At 53.6% G+C, this 22,730-nt stretch overlaps 1 protein-coding gene across 1 annotated transcript in view; it reads right to left on the reverse strand.

Moving 5' to 3' along the window:
* Window positions 1–21,899, reverse strand: part of COL13A1 (collagen type XIII alpha 1 chain) — a 148,498-nt gene extending 126,599 nt beyond the window's left edge. Inside the window, 2 exon segments of the mRNA XM_060092192.1 lie at window positions 495–564; window positions 21,606–21,899. Coding sequence (XP_059948175.1) covers window positions 495–564; window positions 21,606–21,899 — 364 coding nt within the window.
* Window positions 21,900–22,730: the final 831 nt, after the last annotated feature.

Raw genomic sequence — 22,730 nt, forward strand, 5'->3', positions numbered from 1 at the left:
CCCAGCAACCTTAAGCTTGTTTGCGTGTGTGTGTGGCCTAGATACCAGACAGTGAACCCACAGGCCCCTAAGCCACCTAGCTGGGGTAGGCAAGGTTTTGCAATTACAGGGTAATTCATTCATTTGGGTAACAAGCGCTTCTGAACCGACTACGTGCCAGGAGCGAGAGGCACAGTGGGGGGCCTCTCTTCTCTTCAACTCCATGAAACACCTCACAAGTTGCCACACCCATTATCTTGCCTGATTTCACAGCCTGGTGTGCACAGTACCTGGCCCATAGGAGAGGTGATGAATAAATGAAAGCTTGAATAAGCAAATGAATGATGGATGGGGGATGGGGCCCATCAACTGGTACATGGAGGGTGAACATCAACGACACCGTCATTTCCATCTTTCAAATGAAAAGTGACACTCTGAACAGGGTGTGGCACGGCCACTGAGAGGGCCTCTGGTGTGTGTCCCCGTCCTTGTCACCCCTTCGCAGGGTTCCTTACCTGGCGGGCAGTGACACCCTGGAGACGTCTTCGGGGTCTCCCGGCGCCTCCGTGAGTGGAACTTCCATTTCTGCACAAGGAGACAGAGAAGAACAGTCACTGGGAGTTGTAAACGCCAAGTTCTGGAAAGCGGCTGGGGGCTGGGGGGTGGGAGGGAGAGGGGGCGGGGGAGAGGGGCCGCCTGGGGGCTGGCAGGGGGACTGGTCCTGGATCAAAGACTGGCCACCAGGCATCTGGATAATAAGAAGCAGATGGAGAGGTCCCATCTTGGTAACCTCGGGGTCTGATGTCTTCGGAGAGCTCTGAAGGAAATTAACTCAAGCACGGGACCCTATAAAGCAGTGTGGCCTTCCTGCAGCTCACAGGCACGGCGACCTGCTCTTCTTGGCTCTCTGCTAATTGTTTCCTGTCTAGCTCTGGGCACCTATGGATTCCGGGGGCAGGGACAGTGACCTCTTTTCTTCCGGTGTTGCTCACAGAGCCAGGTACAGGCAGGCCCTCTGTCCCTCCATCAGAACCCTTTCTCACCAGCTTGCCTATCCTTGGGCCAATCTGGAAGGCCCCAAGGATGCGGCAACAAGAAGACTGAGACGCCTGCTCTCAAGGAGCTGCCACTTCCGTGGAGATGAACCGATGACAGTACACACCTGCCAGCCCTGACACCTGGAAAGGGCAGGGCGCTGGGCGCTGAGCGCCTCGGTCCTCACCACCACCGAGGGAGGGGATTGCTGGGGGGTGGGGGGGAAGACAGAGGTTAACAGGTGTGCCTCTGGGGTCAGACCGCCTGGGATCCTAGCAGTTCTTGGCCCCTGAGCTGATAACAGTCCTGACCTTACTGGTTACTGAGAGGATCAAAGAAGTTGGTGCATAGAAAGAAAGGCGCCCAGGAAGCATCAATAAATGTTAGCTATTATTACACTCATTTTATAGGTCAGGGACCTGGGCACAGAGAAGAGACTAACCTGGCCGAGGTCACAGGGGAGGAAGGCTGAGATTTGGACCCCCTCTCTCTGAAGCTAGTGCTGCAGTTAGAAGCTGGTAGTCCCAGAGCCAAATTGGCCTTTAGATGTTTTTGGTTGTTTTTTTTTTTTTTGCGGTACACTGGCCTCTCACTGTTGGGGCCTCTCCCGTTGCAGAGCACAGGCTCCGGACGCGCAGGCTCAGCGGCCATGGCTCACGGGCCCAGCCGCTCCGCGGCACGTGGGATCTTCCCGGACTGGGGCACGAACCCGTGTCCCCTGCATCGGCAGGCAGACTCTCAACCACTGCGCCACCAGGGAAACCCTAGACGTATTTTTATTTGGTTCCCCCAGTGATTTTTTTTTTCATTGAATTTGTCCCCAGTGTTTTGAAGAGGCTGATTTCACATGAAAGTCTGTGTTTCTAACTTCTCTTGAAAAACTGGAAGATCTGGGCCCATGGGGCCTGTACTGTGTGGCTGGCTGTGACTGGCTGTCCTGTGCACTGTGGTCCCCATCCTGACCTGTGGACCGGTTAGAAGGCCGGCTGGCTCCCCGCAAGCATTTCCCCAGCACATGGCTTCTCACTACTGTGTAGTTCTGCCACTCAGGGTGAGAGGTAAAGGAAGTCACGTGGAAGGTGTCATAGGACTTGGTGTCACCTCTGGTTTGGCGGTGGAGAGGGAAGGTCAGGAAAGCTTCCTGAGGATTCACATCAAACTAATGTCTGCGGAGCGCCCACTGTGTACTGGCGCTAAGCTGGGTGCCTTTACAGGGAATCACATCTATTTTTCATAATCAAACTCTAAGGTAGGTTAAATAGTGACCTCATTTCTTGCTGAAGGAAAGTGAGGCTCAGAGAGGCTGAGTGACTTGCCCAAGGTCACACAATCAGTATGTGGTGGATGTGGGATGAGAACTCAGGTCTTTTGATATAAAGTCTACTCCATCCTGCTGGAGAAGGGTGTGTACAAACTCTCCTGGAAGAGGGAGCTCAGCCATTGTGTGTGTGTGCCTGTGTGCGCGTGTGTGCGTGTGTGTGTGTGTGTGTTGGGGGAGGAGCAGATCGACAGTGTTGAGGGGAGGGCAGAAGCGGGCTGGAGGTCAAAACACACAGGAGGAGGAGAAAGCGAGGAATGTCCCAAAGGGGAGACCCTCACTCAGAAAGGGAAGCTGGCACACAAATACTAGGTGGATGACTATTGAGGTGGGCACAGAGTGGCCACCGGGCAAACCAAGGACATCCCAGGACAAGGTCTGGTGGAAGGCCCTGTGATGCCCAGCTCTGAGCCTAGCTCACTAGTATCACTTTCCAAAGAAGGGACTGTACATAGCTGCTTCCACATCCCTTCCCACCAACAACCTGTGGGCTCTTCAAGGGGCTTATTTGCCAGTGGAGGAGACAGACAATGAATAGAGAAACAAATGAATATATAACCCAGGCAGCAATAAGCACTATAGAGAAAAATAAAGCAGGGTAAGGGAATGGAGAGTGACGGAAGGTGGTATTTTAAACTCAGGGGTCAGGGAAGTTCTCTCCGTGCAGGGGATGTTTGAGCAGAGAGCTGGCAGAGGTAAGGAAATGAGTCGTAGAGAGATGTGAAGGAAGCGTGTTCCAGGCAGAAGGAACAGCAGAAGTGAAGGTTCAGTGATGGGACTGTGTGCCAAGTGTTTGAGGAGGAGGATAGGGGACAGTGTGGCAGGAGGGACTTGGGTGAGGAAGGAAGGATGGGAACGTGGTGGGAGGGCAGATCTTTTGGGCGCTGGCAGAGACTTTGAATTTAGCAGCACACAGACTCCTGACATGTCCATGGCTTATTGACAGCCATAAAAACCTAGAGCTAGTACGGATGCTGCGGTGAGCCATCCTGGTCTCCCAGTCAGGAGAGGGTCAGGACTCACCCTTAGCGCCAGGTTATGTTGGCTGCTGATGGCTGAGCTCCTCTCTAGGAACCACTCTCATCTTAAGCAGTTGCCTTGACCAGGGTCATGTCCACTCCCCCGACAACCGCATCCAATTACTCATAGATACCGTCTGGTCCCTAGGCCTCAATTCAGGATGAGCTGCAGAGCCCCACGGGACCAGCTGAGGCCTCTGTCGTGACCGCATCACGGCTCAACCCTCTACCCACCCTGCCTCCCTCACTCTCTCCAATGTTGATCCGATAAGTCTCTTGCTCACAAACCTCCGCTTCAGGCAAACCTGGAGTGACTTTCACATTCCCTGAGCCTTCACTTGACCCTCACCGTCACCCTGTGCAATAGGCAGGCCACAAATCAGCCCCATTTTACAATAAAGGAAACTGAGACTCAGAGAGCGAAGGGGAATTGCCTTGAACAGGTAAGCCACAGAGAGCTTAAATTCCAGGTCTTCCACCTTCAAGTTCAGTATTTTTGTTCAATTCATCTCATATACATGGAGCTCCTACTAATTGAGAGACTGCAAAATGGAGAACAAGACACCATCCCCATTGGCAAAGGGGCTTGCGCCTCACGTGGGAGAAGCACATTGAGAAGTGTCCAGCTGACTGCAGACTTTGAATGCTGAGTGGGTGATGGGGGCCTATGTGCCCAGGTAAGGGTCCAGACCGAAGGAGCCAACCAAGGGTTTGAAGCAGAGGAGGCACGTGGTCAAATCGGGCTGGTATAAGGGTCCTCCAGCAGCATGCTGAGAATAGACGAGGACAGTGAGAAGGTTGGAGGCTGAGGCTCCTCTCTGAAGGCTGTCAGTCCCCCATCCAACCAAGAGATGCTGGTGGTCCAGGCTACGGCCTGGCAGCATGACGGAGAGCGGCGGGCGATGGGAAGGGGTATGCAGGAGGAAGAATGGACAGAGCGTGGGGTGGACTTGGTGAGGGGGTAGGCTCCGGGCTCTGCCGTGGGTGGCCGAGATGCCCCCGTGGAGAAAGGACAGGGGCGAGGCCAGGCTTGTGGAAGGTGATGACTTTGGTTGAGGACAAGCTGAGTTAGTGCGAGGGTCCAGGTGGGAGGGGCACATGTAGCTCCAGCACTCAGGAGAGAGGCCTGGGTGAGACAGGCAGATCCGGGAATCAGGAGCATCCATCAGGAGGGGCAGGAGACAAAGCCACCAGGGACACCAAGGTGTGAAACTGGCTACGTTCAGGCTGTGGGTGTGTTCTCTTGGCCCGCCCAGTGGTTATCTTTGGAAAGCATTCAATCGGAACATCATCATCGCAGCCCTTTGAGAGTCTGGGCCTCAGCCCCACCCACGGACCCTCGTCTGCAGCTCATTCCTTCTAATACTCAACCCCAGGGATCCTTCCAGCCCCCGGTCCTTCAATCCATGGGTCCTTTCACCTTTCCACTGTTCCTCGCCTGCCATGCTTCACTTCCCTCCTTCTCAGCTCTAATTCTGTGGTCAGTGACTATAATCACTCCCCAGGCTCCACCCTTGGCTGCCTTGATGCCCTTCCCCTTCAGCACATGCTCTCGGCCACGCCACAAACCTGGCAGATGCAATGTTTCCACCTACCCCACTCCAGCGCCCAAGCAGCAGATGAAGCTGGGGAAAGCGCCCAGCCTTGCTGACCCGCCTCACTTCATTCATGATCATTATCTCAGAGGAAAGCCCAGCAAGCATACCTCAGTTCCCCCATCTCACTGTCCTAGTAGTTCTCACACCTTCTCTCTCGCCAACCCCAATGTCACTGTCACCTGATGACCTTGCGAAGAAAACAGAAGCAACAGAAGAGCCCTTCCAGAGGCTCCCGCCCATCTGCATCTGTGCTCCCAGGTTAGGCCAACCCTCCACCAGCACGCAGGCAAGTCCCCCTCCAGCCCTTATCCTGGGTCACTTACACCAGGGGTCAGCAAAGGTTTTCTGTGAAGGGCCAGCTAGTAAATATTTTAGGCTGTGTGAGCCATATGATCTCTGTCACAACCATTCAGCTCTACTGTCATAGGCGAAAAGCAGAATAAGCACGGCTGTGTTCCCATAAAAAAACGTACTTATAAAAACAGCCTTCCAGTGGGATTTAGTGGTTGCTTGCCCACCCCTGATGCAATCTTTATGCAAACATGCTGCTCTTCCTCCCACCATAAAAAAATAAATGAAAAATCCTCATGGACCCTGTTTAGCTCTTTTCCTAGAAAAACTCCCTGAAGGAGGGTGTCTCGCCTGCTCTCCCCTGGACCACTCCCACCAGGCTCTTACCCTCCCTCCACCTGGCTCGCTCTCCATGAGGCCCCCACCCCCGCCCTGGTCCCCAGCGCCCTTCTGCAATATACTTGCTAGCCTTCCTCCACGTTTTATTTTCTCCTTCAGATTCTGTTGTTGTTGTTGGCTTATTTATCTTGCTTATTGTCTCCATCCCTAGAAAGCAAGTTCCACAAGGACATGAATATTTTGATCTGTTTCATTCATTGCTATATCCTCAGCGCCTACAACATGGTCTGGCACATGGTAGGTGCACAATAAATATCTGTTGCTTAGGAGATGTCATGTAGGTCTAGATTTCTGATCTCTCTTGTAAATGGGAAGATCCGGCGACACTGGGCTGTGGTAACAATAGGGTGGTGCTGAGTGACGACTGTCCCTTTTAGGTAGGCATGTGCTGTCCAGCTACCCAGAGTACCACCCCACCCCCGGCCAGTCTCACCAACTTAGGTCACCAGCCTGGCCCCCTTAGGCATCAGAGTTTGAGACCCTTGGTTTGAAGTCCCCAGGCTGAGGCTCAGGGCCAGGTGTAAAACTTTCTGAGGCCCTGGGGTAGACCTTCAGCAGCCCTGGACAGAAAAGCCTTCCTGCTTCACCCCTGCTGCAAGCCAGGGCCTCCTGGAATGCCCCACACGGCCAGAGCTGAAATACCACCAGCCTGATCATTGCAGCTATTAAAATGCCTGTATCAGTATCAAAGGGAAAATGCCAAGTGGCCACTTACTCTCCCCAGAGAATGCAGCTCCAGCCTGGCCTGGGGTTGAGGGCCCACTCCCTCCCCACACTCAGCCACAGGCCTCTTAAAGGGCTCAGGCTCAACCTGGGCCCCTGTAATATGTGGGTGGGTCCAAGCTGTGGTGTGAGGAGGGAGCCCATAGCAGAGGCCAGGTGAGCTCCTCACTCCACAGCCATGACCTTGAGCCTGGCACTTGCCCTCTCGGAGAATCTGCAAAATGGGGATATTACCCACCTGCCAACCTCTTAAGTGTTGCCGTGGAAAGTGCCTTGGAAACCATGAAGCACTTACCAGGTGGAATTATTAGATAGGAGTTAATATTAAAAATAATATTCAGTAGCTACACATATAGAGCAGTATATACCAGGCACGGGTCTAAGTGCTTTAGCATTTAATAGTTAATTTTTTTTTTTAATTAATTAATTAATTTATTTATTTATGGCTGTGTTGGGTCTTCGCCCCTGTGCGAGGGCTTTCTCTAGCCGCGGCAAGCGGGGGCCACTCTTCATCGCGGTGCGCGGGCCTCCCACCATCGCAGCCTCCCCTGCTGCGGAGCACAGGCTCCAGGCGCGCAGGCTCAGTAATTGTGGCCCACGGGCCCAGCCGCTCCGCGGCATGCGGGATCCTCCCAGACCAGGGCTCGAACCCGTGTCCCCCGCACCGGCAGGCGGACTCTCAACCACTGCGCCACCAGGGAAGCTCCCTAATAGTTAATTTTTGATATGAGTGTATGACTCCTATTAGAACCCACCTGCCCTTGGAGGCTGTGGTGGGACTCTCTTTTGGATTAGCACAGCTGGCCCCCAAATCCCGATGAAGAATCACTCCATGGGGAGCTCGGCAGTATGGATATGCGCTTGAGCTATCTTTGGGAGTGCCAGGACCTCGGGGTCTAGTCTCAGCATTCCCACTAACTGTGTATTAAGAGAGAGATGTAACCACTCTGGGCCTTGGTTTCCTCATCCACAAAATAGGAATACTGTTAGTTATCCACTGGATCCTCCTGGACAGCTGGAGGGATAAAATGAGATGAGATCAGAAAACAAAAAGAGGGGTCCAGATGTGAAGAAGGGTGAGCACGTGCTGTGCCAGCCTGTTTTTCTGAGCGGCCAGATGAAGCCACTTCTCTTTTGAGCTGGTGCTAGGCCTGCCTCCTTCCACCTGCCACAGTGAGGCTGGCCTGGCCTCATGCACTGCTGCTGACATGTGGTCACGCCCCTCCCCCTCCTGGGAAACTCAGACCCCCTCTTCCCACAAAGGAGAGGGTGATGGAGGGTCCTGTCTGCAGCCCTGCCTTTTGACCACAAGAACTAGACGTTGAAGGAAGGAGTTGCCCATTGAAATGACCATGCTGGGCAAAGCTCTGGCCCCTGTGCCAGAATCTGATCACAATGCTGGCACAGAGTGGGTGCTCCATCCCAGCTGCTGGAGCTTTCTCATTACCCTGTGCCATAGCTGCTATTGGGCTGGTGTCCCATTGGAGACCGAGCTGGCCCTTTGAGGGCAGGGCCTGGTCTGGTGTCTCTGAGCCACACTTGAACCAAATTACTTACTTTTAGGCCTGTCCCCCGCTAGGATCTATCCCTGTGGTCCCAGGTGGGCTTTGGCCTGGGCTTGGGAAGAATTCAGATCGATGGAGATGAGGGTGGGGGAGGGCAATCCAGGGAGAAAAGCAAAGGCACGGAGGCAGGGCCAGGGCTGCACAGTGCTGGCTCTGTGGGCCAAATCCCAGGGACTGCAGGAGAGGGACAGATGGGTTTTGTTAAGGGGACAGGCCTGCGTGTGGCTGCATGCCCCGGAGTGCAGGCAGCCGAGTGAAATCGAAGCGGAGGAAATGGAGACACTCAACCGACCCCCACCAAAACTGGACTTGCCCCGTCTGCTCTGGGAGCCTGTGTGCTGGGGGCTGGACGGGGTGTCGTGGGGGACCTGAGGAACTGTCTTCTCCCTCCCTCCCCCGTTCTCTTTGTGCAACGGACTTGGCGTCTGATCAGACTCCCAGGGCCATGAAGCAGGGGCTGGAGGATCCTCCAGATGCCACGAGCTGCCTCTGCCACCCTGCTTCACCAGAACCACAGAGAGATATTGCTCCAGGCTCTACAGATCAGAAAATCGGGGAAGGAGGCGCCTGTCCCTGTGTGAATTTTCCAGCCTTCATATGAGAAAGTTCTTCCAGCTAAACTAAGTCTCTGCTGCTGCCAGGGAGAAAGGAGCTGGGCCCTGGACTGTGCAGACGTGGGTGGGAGCCGGGTTAGCATGGGGCCTAGGACCTCCGGTTTCAGGGCCTCGGAGGTCATCCATGGACCCAGGGCAGGGTGAAGCAGGGTCCCCCCCAGTGGAGTGGGGAAGGGCTGGGGGCAAGATTGCTGGGACGGAAATCAGACACTCTCCCCCACTTCCTTCCCTTCCACAAATGGGTATCAAGCATCTATGTCAGCAGAGCCACGCAAAGTGCCGGGGACCCACATGTGAGCGGAGCAGACGTGGAGGCTGTCCTCATGGAGCTTACTCTCTAGGGAGGGTCACATAAGAGTCTCCAAACCACACACATCCATGTGAAGCAGCCACTGTCATCAAAGCTCTGGCCAGCGGGGGACAGGTGCTGAGAGCCAGTCCTGGGGTACCGACTAGGTTGGTTCTTCGTGGGGAAGTGACAGCTGATCTGACATCTGAGGCTGAGCATCAACTGACCAGGGGAGGGGCCCAGGTACAGGGGAAACAGGCTAAGACCTGATGTAATACTGTGCTTCTTGTGAACCAGGCAGGAGTCTTGCACATATTTACTCACTCAGCACTCACAGCAGCCCATTCATGAACGCGGAAACTGAGACAGAGACAGGTGAATTAACTTGCACACAGCCAAGAAGGGCAGAGGCAGGACTTGAGCCTGGCTCTGAGCCCATGACCTTCTCTGTATGCCTGTGCCTGTGCGAGTGGGGGTGAGGGGAGACGTGCTCTTTTTGGGAGATTGCAACATCTATTACTGGAGAGACAGGCACTGCTCAAAGCACGTGTTTTAACTTTTTTTAATCCTAAAAACAACACTCATGAGATGGAGATACTCTTATCATCATCACCCCATTTGACAGAGATACAGCCCAAAGCACAAAGGGGTTAAACAACTTGCCCAGTGTCACACAGCCAGTAATTAGCAGAGCTGGACTTGAACCCGGAAATCTGGCTCCGCAGTCTGTGCTCTTAGCCATGACCGTGTACAGTCATTTGGCTAGACTTCAAAAGTGAGCAGAGGTCTGTGTCTTTATTCCTGTCTTACCCCTATGTTCTTGATGACATTTTTTTCTTAAATTCCATATATATGTGTCAGCATACAGTATTTGTCTTTCTCTTTCTGACTTACTTCACTCTGTATGACAGACTCTAGGTCCATCCACCTCATTACAAATAGCTCAATTTCATTTCTTTTTATGGCTGAGTAATATTCCATTGTATATATGTGCCACAGACCTACTAGAGCATGGATTTGAGGATATGGGGAGGGGGAAGGGTAAGCTGTGACAAAGTGAAAGAGCGGCATGGACATATATACACTACCAAACGTAAGGTAGATAGCTAGTGGGAAGCAGCCGCATAGCACAGGGAGATCAGCTCGGTGCTTTGTGACCGCCTGGAGGGGTGGGATAGGGAGGGTGGGAGGGAGACGCAAAAGGGAGGGGATATGGGAACATATGTATATGTATAACTGATTAAATTTGTAAAATAAAAAAAAAAAAAAAAAAAAAAAAAACTACAATGAGGTATCATCTCACACCGGTCAGAATGGCCATCATCAAAAAATCTAGAAACAATAAATGCTGGAGAGGGTGTGGAGAAAAGGGAACCCTCTTGCACTGTTGGTGGGAATGTGAATTGGTACAGCCACTATGGAGAACAGTATGGAGGTTCCTTAAAAAACTACAAATAGAACTACCATATGACCCAGCAATCCCAGTACTGAGCATATACCCTGAGAAAACCATAATTCAAAAAGAGTCATGTACCACAATGTTCACTGCAGCTCTATTTACAATAGTCAGGACATGGAAGCAACCTAAGTGTCCATCGACAGATGAATGGATAAAGAAGATGTGGCACATATATACAATGGAATATTAGCCATAAAAAGGAATGAAATTGAGTTATTTGTAATGAGGTGGATGGATCTAGAGTCTGTCATACAGAGTGAAGTTAAGTCAGAAAGAGAAAGACAAATACCGTATACGAACACATATATATGGAATTTAAGAAAAAAGAATGTCATGAAGAACCTAGGGGTAAGACAGGAATAAAGACACAGACCTACTAGAGAATGGAGTTGAGGATATGGGGAGGGGGAAGGGTAAGCTGTGACAAAGCGAGAGAGAGGCATGGACATATATACACTACCAAACGTAAAATAAATAGCTAGTGGGAAGCAGCCACATAGCACAGGGAGATCAGCTCGGTGCTTTGTGACCACCTAGGGGGTGGGATAGGGAGGATGGGAGGGAGGGAGACGCAAGAGGGAAGAGATATGGGAACATATGTATATGTATAACTGATTCACTTTGTTATAAAGCAGAAACTAACACACCATTGTAAAGCAATTATACTCCAATAAATATGTAAAAAAAAAAAAAAAAGTGAGCAGAGGAGAGCCATGAGGCTAGAGAGGGTGGCAAGGGCCCCGTCCTGCAGGCCTCATGGACCATATTAAGAAGCAACAGGAAGTCTCTGTAATCAGGGAAATGTGGTGATCGTGTTTAGAGTTTTTGAAAGATTACCCTAGCTGCCATGTGGATGATGAAGAGGGCAGGGCAGGGTGAATGGGGGCAAATGAGTTAGGAGGGTCCTGCCGTGGCCTGGGGGAGCCAAGGGTAGCTCAGGTAGGGAGGCGCAGGCAGTGAGACAAAGAAGAAGACAGGTTTGTGGGAGGCCGGGAAGGTGCAGTCGGTAGGGCACGGAATCGGTGCAGTTGGACGCCAGCGCTGGGCATGCAGAGGTTCTGGGGAGGGCCGGACTTCCTGCTCAGCTTAGAGACACTGAACGTGAGGTGCTGCCGAGACATGCTGGAGGAGCGGGATGACAGGTGTAGAATGGGTCTGGAGCTCTGACGAGATGAAGACCACACACAACATTGCAGCCAGAGCTGTCCAATCACGGAACAGCCATGATGTCCCCGTCACTGAGGGAGTGTAAGCCTGAGGATCAGGGGTGTGGTCGGGGATTCCTTTGAGCACATAACTCCTTTCTTTCTAACATTCTGAGTTCGTGGAGTGGGGAGACGCTAGAGGAGGCAGGACCACCCTCCCCTCCCATGTCACCGAGTCTCCCCCACCCCTGGGAAACCTCAGTGCTAGCTCACAGGGAAGTCACTAAGGCTGTTCCTGGAAAAGCCCCAGCTCATGCCCCGTTCTGCATCCCTGTCCCCAGAGGTCACCCTTCCTGTCCTGCCTTATAGGCCACCTTGTCAGAGCATGACCTGATGGAGAAAACCTCCAAGTGATGGCTTAAGAGGCACCTTCGGGCCTCCCTGGTGGCGCAAGTGGTTGAGAGTCCGCCTGCCGATGCAGGGGATACGGGTTCGTGCCCCGGTCTGGGAGGATCCCATATGCCGCGGAGCGGCTGGGCCCGTGAGCCATGGCCGCTGAGCCTGCGCGTCCGGAGCCTGCGCGTCCGGAGCCTGTGCTCCGCAACGGGGGAGGCCACAACAGTGAGAGGCCCGCATACCGCAAAAAAAAAAAAAAAAAAAAAAGAGGCACCTTCACAGGGCATCTGCAGCATAAGAGGTGACTGCAGGTGTAAAGTCCCTTGGATGGCAGAATCCCAGGCCCTGTGACAGCCTTTGGGGGGAAGATGTGTCCTCTGGGGGCAGCAGACACTCTCCTGCTGAACTTAAAGAACAGGTAGGGGACTCCTCTGGCGGCCCAGTGGTTAAGACTGTGTGCTCCCCTTGCAAGGGGCACGGGTTCCACCCCTGGTTGGGGAATTGGGATCCTGCATGCCACGTGAAAAGAACAGGTAGGAATGAGCCTCCTGACGGGGGGCCGGGCGTGGGGGCAGGTAGACCAGGAGAGCTGCCCACAGCAGGAAATGCCCGAGCCAAGGAAAGACGGAGACTTTGCTTTGGACTGCAGGCATGGAGGAGGCTGCGGACGGGTGAGAGGAGAGGAAAGGGGGCTGAGGAGGCCCAGCCCGTGTGGACTCCAGCCATGTGGGATTTCGGGAAAACCCACAATAGCCTCCAGGAGGGGAGACAGGGGCCCAGTGTCCCCTGGAAAGGCTGTGCCCGGCCTCTCAGGCAGGCAGTTCCGCCTCTTTGTGTTCGGCTTGCCCTCACTCTTTGAAGGCTCAGAGGAGTCCCCACTGCCAGCAGACCCATTCCCGCCCTTTGGGCCATAGAGAGTTTTCTGCAGGGAGGCCCACACCCAGGGCAGGAGGCTGCAGAGGAGCGGGGAGTGTCCGCGTGCCTCTGCTGCTGGGGCCTGCCCGCCACGCAGCTGGGACCCCAGCCTGCCCCAGCCCTCCCAGCCCCTCCCACACCCGGGCCTCAGTTTCCCCTGGAGGAAACTGCTGACTTCCTTTCCTTACGGAGGACTCAACAAGACTGCTTCTGAATATAAATGTTTCAGACATTACATGAAATTCCTAAAAATCTTATATGTTCTGGTATAATGTTATAAGTCATAATTCTAGTTATTATTTTAAAATGTATATCTCAGAAATAACTAAATTTCCTTGTCAATTGCATTATTATGAACTTTCATCAAATCTTTAACCGTGGTCATTTTTTTTTTTTGCGGTACGCGGGCCTCTCACTGTTGTGGCCTCTCCCGTTGCAGAGCACAGGCTCCTGATGCGCAGGCTCAGCGGCCACGGCTCACGGGCCCAGCTGCTCCGCGGCATGTGGGATCCTCCCGGACCGGGGCACGAACCCATGTCCCCTGCATCGGCAGGCAGACTCTCAACCACTGAGCCACCAGGGAAGCCCCCGTGGTCATTTTTAAGTCTTTTGTCTTTTACAGACAATTCTGGGTGTACTCTGATGCTTTTGCAAAAATGTTTCTATAAAAGGGTTTCATCTTCAAGGAATTCATGGAAAAGACTCTGACAAGTACAGGTTTCTGGTAACTGACTATACTGCTGAACTGAATGAATAAGCATTTTCAGAACTCTAATGGAAAACTGATGAGCTCATAAAAGTGCTAACAAAAGATCAAGATGAAAAAAAATTTAATTACATGGGACTGAGTGAACTGATGAGGATGATTACAATTTTTGTGACTTCCTGTTTGAATAATAATAAAAAAAAGACTGGTCTGGGAGGGACAGAATCCAACCAAAAGAGGTGGGAGAATGATTCCTAAGGCTTCTGCTGAAACCTCCTTTCTTCTGGAGGGCAAAGTTGATTTTATTTTTTGAAAAACCAAGACCAAAACCCAAACCCAACAACCACGCTCCAAAAAAATAAATCCCACTGCTTCCGCTTCTTTAACCTTCCCATACTTTCAAGCTGTGCAGTGTACGGTAGGATTTTTATTGACATCTCATCATGACCCTCATTACTGCCACCATCAGCCCCTGAAGCACTGCTCAGGACTCAGGCAAGGGGCCTGGGGCAAATTGCACAGGATGCTCCTGGCTCAGGGGAACAGATAGACTCTCTGTCTCAAGTACTGTCAGCTGTGGAGTTTGTTGAACAGCCTACTGCCAGACCCTACCCACGGGGATTCACATCAGGGTTTGGGGAAGGAGGTCAGCTTTGGTGTGTTATAAAGTTCCGCCGGTGCCACTATGTAGCCTGACCATCACCAGTCCAGGGACAGGCCTTTGAGGGTGTGCAGACATGAGAGAAGGAGGGGAGAGTCACTTAAAAAAGTTTAGTTACCATAGAACTTTTATCCCTATTTTGCTCCAAAAGGGGACACTCAGGAGGCTACAGAGGCAGACAGATAGACACACATTATATAGCAAAGCAGCAGGACAGAAGAGGGAGAAAGAAAAGAAAGGGCAGGGTGATAAAACAGACCTGAAGCTGGAGCTTATGCAAAACCTTCTGCCCAGACGACTCTGCTCTGCCGAGGGGTGAACGCCAGATTTGGGGCTAAGCTTCCTAGAGGACAGTTCAATGTCCAAGAGACAAGACCTAACTCACCCCTCCTGGAAGCCCAAACGTTCTGGAAGCCAAGGCTGGACAGAGGCTTTCTAAGGGTCCTCATCACCAAGGCCTGCTGTATCAAGAGGCATTCTCAGCTCCATTCTTTTTTTTTTTTCGGTACGCGGGCCTCTCACTGTTGTGGCCTCTCCTGTTGTGGAGCACAGGCTCCGGACGCGCAGGCGCAGAGGCCATGGCTCATGGGGCCAGCCGCTCCGCGGCATGTGGGATCTTCCCAAACCGGGGCACGAACCCGTGTCCCCTGCATCGGCAGGCGGACTCTCAACCACTGCGCCACCAGGGAAGCCCCCTGGGAAGCCCCCTCTCAGCTCCATTCTTGCAACAAAGATGGTAATGTGAGCTGATGCCAAGTCAGTTCGGTAAATGCCACCTCTGTGGGAGCTGAATCAGACTGAACTGAACACGTCCCTAGCCCTGGCCTATGTAACCTACCTCAGCTGACAGTGAAATATGGTACTTTATACAGATCATATACACATGTGGCTCTGAATGCCAGCTCTGGGGCCAGACTGCCTGGGTTCAAGACCTGGCTCTGCTACTTACTAGCTGTGTGACCTTGGGAAAGTTATGCAACTTCTCTGGGCCTCTGCGTTCTATTCTGTAAGAAGGGAAGAGTAAAAATATAACCACTTCATAGGATTATTGTGAGAATTAACTGAACTAACAGATGTAAAGCTCTTTGGATAGCGCTTAATAAATATTAGCTATTAATAAAAGTTGTAGACACGATACAGCCTCATTTTATCTCCACCAATGATGAGGGACGTGGCAATGGTTACAGTTGCTATTAACTGAATCTTGCACCTACTCTGTGAGGAGGATGTTATCCTCATTTTTCAGATCAGGACACCGAGACTCAGGTCACACAACTATTTAGCAGCAGAGGTGCTGTGGGCTTGCCCACTGTACTGTTTTACCCTAACCAAAAACATGCCAGGCAGCCTGGGCAGGTGAAGACAAAGCTCCTGACCCTTGGGAGTAGGGGATGGGAGGGGATGGATGCTCCTAGCTGCTCTGTACAGGTGGGGACACATGACACTCAGCTATCCACTCTCAGCCAGGACCAGGGGTTGCAGCTCTGACTGAAAAGGAGTTAATCATTTCATCCTCTACTGATTGCTGCGAAACACCCAGCTCCAGGGCACACCCCCTGAGCAAATGCTGAGCAGACAGCTGGGTCTGGGTTGTGGGCAGTGGGCGGAGGACAGCTGACTGAGACGGCTTCACTGGCCTCCAGCAGTAGGACCTGAAATCAGCAACTAATTGCTGAGGGCTGCCTACTTTGTGCAAAGCCCCAGGCAAGACTCAGTCAAGGACTCAGAGACCAGTGACCTCCTATCCCTGCCTCTGGGTTGTATGGGGTCAAATGGAGAGACAAGACGTTTAAAGGCAATGGAGAGGAGGGCACACTGCACAATGTGTTTGAAACTGAGCCATGGCTGGCAGATAGATTTTATCTCATGCATTGACTCTAATAGACTGGGAGTGGCAGCCTGGAGAGCTGTGTCGAGAAAGACTCTGAGGCCTAGGTAGACCCACGGGGCATGTGTTGAGTGATTAGTAATGCCTGCCGTGGTTCTCGGGTAAGAAAAGTCAGCACGTGCCCTGTCTATTTTCCTTCTCTGAGCTAGATGCTTGGCATGGCCAGGCAGTTCTGCAGGAAGTCGGAGCAGGGAGAGGGCCCATTTTGGGTCGGGGTGGTTTAGGAAGACTTTCCAGAGGGCACTGGGGCAAGTCTGGAATGATTAGGAATAAGGGGAAAAGGCATCTTTCTGAGGGTGTCAAATTGTGAAACTGTGCATAAGGCAGATGGCATACTGTTTCAGATGCTTTGACTTTTTCCCACCATCTTCTTACGCGGGCTGGCTACTTAATGAGGTCCTCAGTCTGGTTTGGAGCTACTTGCTAGTTTTAAGGCCTTTGGAGAAGCAATAAAACTTTAACAGCTCTCCCTAGTTTTATCTATAGTAAATATTGCTCAGTATTTTAAAAAATTAATTAGAGTCAGGAAATAGCTCTTTATCTTGAACCTCAACCCTTGCTAGTTGGGTAGCAGTTTCCTGGAACAGTGTTGAAAAGGATTCCAAAGCTGTATGTAAACTCAATGTGAAAGGGTGCGGCAATCGATTAATAATGTCTGCTGAGGGCCAAGAAATGGAGAGTGGAGTGTACACTTGCCTTGTCTTGGCCACCACTTGGCCAGACAATTACTACTGTCCCGAAAGGAGAAGGTGTGGTGTGGAGGAGAGGTGACTGATGGAGACAGGGGTCCTACCTCCAGCTCCTCTGATACCTGGTGGGCAGCTTTGGACCTGTTTTCTCATCAGTAGAGTGAGGGGACTGGACTCAAGGGTCTCTGAGGATCTTCCCTCTATTAATTCCTCATAAGACTAGTCATTTACTCACAGCGTGGAAAGAGGAGTAGTATTAGGACTGACTCAGTGGAGCGCTGGCTGCATCTGAGGGCACCTGGAACTAAGGTCTGTCCATTAACTGAGGTCCAAGCAGCTGTGATGTACACAGGACACTCTACACAGGCCCACACCCCACCATTCACACACTCTCCCTTTAAGAGCCTGCTCCTGTCCTCAATCCTAGAGGACCCCATCCAGAGCCCCAATCTCTCAGCCACTGCTCTGATCTCTCCTCCAAATGCTCCTGGAAAGAGCGCAACAAGGGGCTCCTGTACACACTCTATAAATGTAAAACATTCCCGTTACAATGGTTGCTATTATTATTTTTAGGGATGAGGGCATCTGCCTGGGGTTCCCTCGACATTTTAGCTTGGAAGTTTCCACCACTTCCTCGCCCAGGGGTTTCTTGGGGTGGAAAATGCCCTCAACACCCAAAGGACTGGATCACAGATAGTGAGATGGAGGTACAGTGACATCAGTTTTCTCAGCTATAAAATGGGGCAATGAGAGTATCAATCCTTAGGGAAGTCATGAGGAGTGAAAGAGATAATACACATAGCAATGGGCCATTGTACATACCCTATAAATGCGGGACACTCCTATTAGAGCTGCTGTTACTCTTGCTGTTGGGGATGGGGAGTCTGCCTGGCATCCCTCAACGTTCACCCTGAAGGAGGCTGCTGACACCCCTTGCTCCCCCTTGGCCTGCAAAATGGATTTGGCAAGTTTAAATTCCACCCTCTTCTCTATCACCGCACACCGTCTGCCCAGCCCTAGGTGACATCTGATTTCCTCCATTTGGGCCATTCCAGTTTCTTTTTTTACAGCAAGCAAATCAAGTAACAGGCAGCTGGAGCACTCATTAAGGGTCCCAGACCAGGAGAGAGGCGCTGATGGGGGAAGAACTGGAGCTGAGGCCTGGAAGCCACACTCCCAGCTCCCCTGAGCTGGCTTCCTGCCCCCATGCTCCTCTCCTGGCCCTGACCCACCCCTCCCAGTGGCTCAGCCACTCAGATCTGGGCCTCTGTTCACATCAGCCCCAGCTCACCTCATTCCAGCCTCTTCTCCCCACTGGGTACCCTCAGCCTGGCCTGCCAGCTCCCTCTTCCTCCTGTCTCACAGTCACAGCCTCTGCCCCCAGCATGCTGCTTTCCCCACTGGGATGAGTGGTGTGCATGTGCCCCTGGATTCCTGCCTCCAGGCCGTTGCCCAGGCTGTGTGCCTCCCCAGGATCGCTCTGCCCGATGCCCTGCCTCCATCCTTCAGGGAGTGGCCCCGGGCTCACCTGCTCCAGGATGCACTGCCTGCCCCGGGTCCCCAGGAGCTCTCCAGACCTTTACAGAGAAGGAATCTGAGGTACAGGTGCAGGGCATAGAGTACCTAAGGCCACAAGGCTGGCAAAGCCCAGCTGGAATCCTGGCACATGGGGTGACTTTGTGCCCCTCGCAGGCACGAACCCTCTGCATGTCCATTTCACAGAATCATTCTGCAACAAAACCATTTGCCCTCTCTCCTCTGCCAGGTCTTCCCACCCGGGGGTTTCCACTGGTCCCAGTTCTCACTTCTCTCCTCACCCTTCCTCACCTTTGCCCTTTGCTCTGACCTGGGAGAACAGACCTAGGAAAGCAAAGGGTGGAGGAAGGGCCTCCACTTGCTCCTGAACACCTGTGATGGCCCAGAAGCTGCCCGCTCCTGGCACGGCGTCATCCCGTGGACCTTTCTGCGGTAACATGCATGTTCCATGGCTGCGCTGTCTATCTGGTGGCCACTAGCTACAGGTACCTATTGAGCACTTCTTTGAAAGATGGCTAATGTGACCAAGGAACTACATTTTAGATTTTATTTAATTTAAATATAATGAGTGACATGTGACTAATGGTTACCGTATTGGACAGGGCAGACCTTACAGTGTCTCTCTGGAGCCACTGGACTGCAGGCCCCGTCCAGGGGAGGCCTCCTGGGGTTATCGCCATACAGACTAGACCACCTGCCCCCTCTACCCACAGGACCGCTCCCTCCCTCTGGTCCCAACGCCCTCTGCTACTGATCTCAGGTCCCATCACTGCGCCTGCCATTTCCATTCATTCCCCTGTCTCCACTAGTGCCCCTGCCCAGGTCACAGTCCCCTCTGGCTGCACTAGCCTCTTGTTTGGCCTCCCTGCTCTGCCCTGCTCTTCCACTCATTCTACGCACGTCGCTGCCTTCTTCAAGACCCTTCCACGGCTCTCCGGTGCTCTTACAAAGAATGAACTGTCTCTAAGGCCCCTCTTGACCTAGGCTGCCTGTCTCTCTCCAGCCATATCTTCCACCACTCAGTTCCCCAAGGCAAACCCCTCCCTCTGGCTTTCGGCTTCCAGAAGTTGTTCCCTTTGCCCCGTACTCATCCCCATTTGCCTGGAAAACTCCTATTCACCCTTTAAGTCTTCACTTGAAAATCACTTTCCCAGGAAGCCCCTGCCATCGGGTAGCTGCATGGTAATCCATTCCCCAGATCTCCTCTGTTTCCATTATCGTAGCTTTTTTCACACGACATGGTCACTGCCCATTCTCTTCTCTGTGTCCTATTTGCCTGTAAGTTCCAAAGGGCAGAAGTGTGCCCCCACAATGCCTGACCCACAGCTGGCTCTCAGGTTCAACTGCCGAATGAGTGGATGAGGAGGAACAAAGGAAGGTGGCAGGCAGAGTGGGGAGGGCACTGGAGGCGGGGTCACTGGAAGCTTAGGTTCCAGTCCTGGATCTTGCCATATGACTCTGGGTAACCTACTGCCCCTCTCTGGGCCTTAGTTTCCCCATCTGTAAAACGGGGGTCTAGAAGTCAGTAGGAATTTGGAGGGGAGGACTCAGCCTGGCAGATAATAACACTGTCAGCCCCAAGGCCCTGAGAGTATGATGCTTGGCCTGGCTACGTCTTAAGCAGAGGAAGCCAAGATCTGGGAAAAGGCTGGGGCATGCCCTGGCCAGCAGGAGGGGCCAGGAAGGGGAGAGGATGCAGAGAGGAACTGAGCAGAACATCCAGGGTCAGATGTTTGTCCCTCAGCAGCCAGGGCCCCAGGGATCCCTGGGGCAGCCCTCACTGTCCTGACACCCTCCCCACCACCCAGCAGTCCCACGTGCACTGTCAGCCAGCCGGCAAAGGCCGCCTGCCGGCACTGCTGAGTCCAGAGGCTTCCCTTGGAGTCCCAGGAGACCTTGGGTGGCCTGACAGAGCCCTCCAGCTTCCCTGAGGCCCGGTGGGGCACGGGAATGAGCTGAAAGTAGCAGTCATGGGTGCACCTCTGGCATCAGTAAACTTGTCCTGTGACCACCCTGTCTGCTCTGGCCCTCTGACCTCACTCTCCGTGATCACCCTGGAGAGCTATTTTGGCAAGGAGCAGGCTTTGCCTGGTAGAGGCACCCAAGAAGAGCCTGGCTGTGGGGAACTGGTGCACCATCGGCACTCACTGCACCCACTGCTGGGCTCTGACATTTGCTGTCATCATCACCGTTTTGATGGTAGAGTGGAACTCAGAGGGGTTAGGGTATTTACCCCAAGTTGCACAGCTCAAGTAGCAGAGTGGGGATAAAAACCAGGCCTGCTGGGCTCCACCTCCTGCTCTTCACTGTTCCATACCACCTCCTACTAAGTAAGAGCTCACAGCTCTTCCCCTGGGAAACCTTCCACGGCCAGCCTGTTCCAAGAGTTCTTCCCAGACTGCTGTGGCCTTTACCTGTGGGTCCTCCCCTTCATCCGGGCCCTGGATCCCTGTGCTGTCCAGATTCTCAGAAGTCACCAGGCCTCACGGTCTCCTGGCCCAGCCTTTACTCTGGTGGCACTAATGAGACTGTATGTCCCTACTTCCTGTGGTCTTTTCATGAAGTCCCGAGATTGCCCTGCCTAAGAGATACTAGTGGCTTCTAATACACTTGGATTCAAGGACATTTTGGAAATGGGAGAAAGCTCAGCATCCTTTTCCCAGAAAGATACACCGACACAAAATGTTGGGTACCATTCCAGGGAACCAGGGACAAGAAACCCAGCTTCAGAACCAAAGGGTAAGGGCTTATTCATGCCCAAGGACAGCAGAACCAGAACGACCAACACCTGGGCCCTAGCGTTCTGGGCAGGGACCAGGACACCACCCCTTGCAAGGACTGCCCCCCTGTCCCCCTCAGCCGCTTGGATAACTCACTCCCTCTCTCTTCCCAAAGGAGCATGGCAATAAAAGGCAGCAGTGATCGTCGAGGGATAGATGGGGAGGGCCGCGGGGGCCCAGCAAGCCTCGGCCCCGGCCATTGGGCTCAAGTCCCACCGCGTGGGCGCTGGGCGGCTCTCACAACACCCTGGCGGGGTGCCGGGAGGGAGAAGTGGCGCCTGGCCGCCTTTGCGCGCCTCCGCGCCTTGCCTTCCTCCACCTGCCCCGCGCGCTCAGGGCGATTCCGGCGCGGAACGCGGGAGACGCCTGCCAGAGGCTGGAGCTGAGGGGTCCCGCGCTAGCCGCCCGGGTCTTCCTGGCACCCTGCAGGACGGCGTCTGTCCCTGCCCCCACCCCTCCCGCAGACAACTGGTGCGAGGCCGGGGCGCACGGTGCGGCGGAAAGAGCAAGAGCCCACGGGCACTGGCTGGTTCAGAGTTTGGAGGCTGAGCGAGGGGGCGCCACGGGGAGGGATAAAAGGCAGCAACAAAGAGCACAGACCTCATCCAGCAGTTGGTTGACTCGTCCCAAAATAGCCGGCTCCATTTGCTGCTCCCCACGGTCTGCTTCCAGGCGCTGCACCCGGGCCTGCAGCTCGGCTGTCCGAAAGTGGGCGAGCAGGCTGAGCGCCAGCGAGCAGAGGGCCAGCGCCAGTAGCCCGCACGACCCCGGGCTCGGCAGCCGCGCGCAGCGCTCCGCCGGCGCCACCGCCAGCGCCACCGTCCCGGGCGCGTCCAGCTCCCCAGGGCCGCGGGCACCGGCGGCTGTCGCTTTGCGGGAGCGCTCTGCTACCATCCCCTCGCGTATTGAGAACCAATAAATAAATAAATAGAATAAATAAAGGCGAGAGCCGCTGTCCAAAGGCGCGAGCCAAGCTGCGGGGCAGGGGGAAAGGGCTTGTGTCGCTGGAAAATGTCCCTATCCTTGGCTCCCGGCAAAGAGGATGGAAAAAAATAGCAGCTGGAGGGGGAAAGCCGAAAAAACACAACCAGCAGTAACTGGGGTACACCCAGGTAAGAAAAAAAAAGTTACTTCGAAGAACGTTCCAAGTCCAGGAAAGTTAGGGGAATCTGGCCGGCTCTCCTTTCCGCCCCGTCTTTCCCTTCAAGTATCTGCAGAGTCCTGGAGTTGGTTCTGCGCCGTCTGTCCTTCTTGGTGTCTCCCGTCTCCCGGGCGAGCCAGTTTCAGTCCCGGGGCGAAGGGGTGCACGTGGAGGGCCCCACGGGCAGAGTTGGGTCGTGGCCGCTGCCGAGGAGCGCTGGGGCCGATTCCGGCGCCTCTGTAACTTGACACACTGGCTGCGGCTGCACGGATCGGATGAGCAATCCGTGCTACTTCCCAAACTAATCTCTCCCGCCCCGCTCCCTTCTCCTCCTCCCCGCTCCTCCTCCACCTCCTGCAGGGCCGACGGCTTGGATTTGTTTATTTATGCAAACTCGCCCGGGGTGGGGGGCGTGGTCTGCAGCGCCCGCTGCCCCCACCCACCGGCCCTGGGAGCCCCTCTCCCGCGCTCCCTGTCCCCTTTGAAGCGACACTTGGGGTTATTTATAGACAGGAAGGGGGTGTGGAGTGGGGCTGGGGCTTCACTTCTCTCCCTTTCTCCGAATTCACACTGAGGGCCCTCTT

Source organism: Mesoplodon densirostris, chromosome 1 (genome assembly GCF_025265405.1).
Source record: "Mesoplodon densirostris isolate mMesDen1 chromosome 1, mMesDen1 primary haplotype, whole genome shotgun sequence".
Taxonomy (NCBI): Eukaryota; Metazoa; Chordata; class Mammalia; order Artiodactyla; family Ziphiidae; genus Mesoplodon; species Mesoplodon densirostris.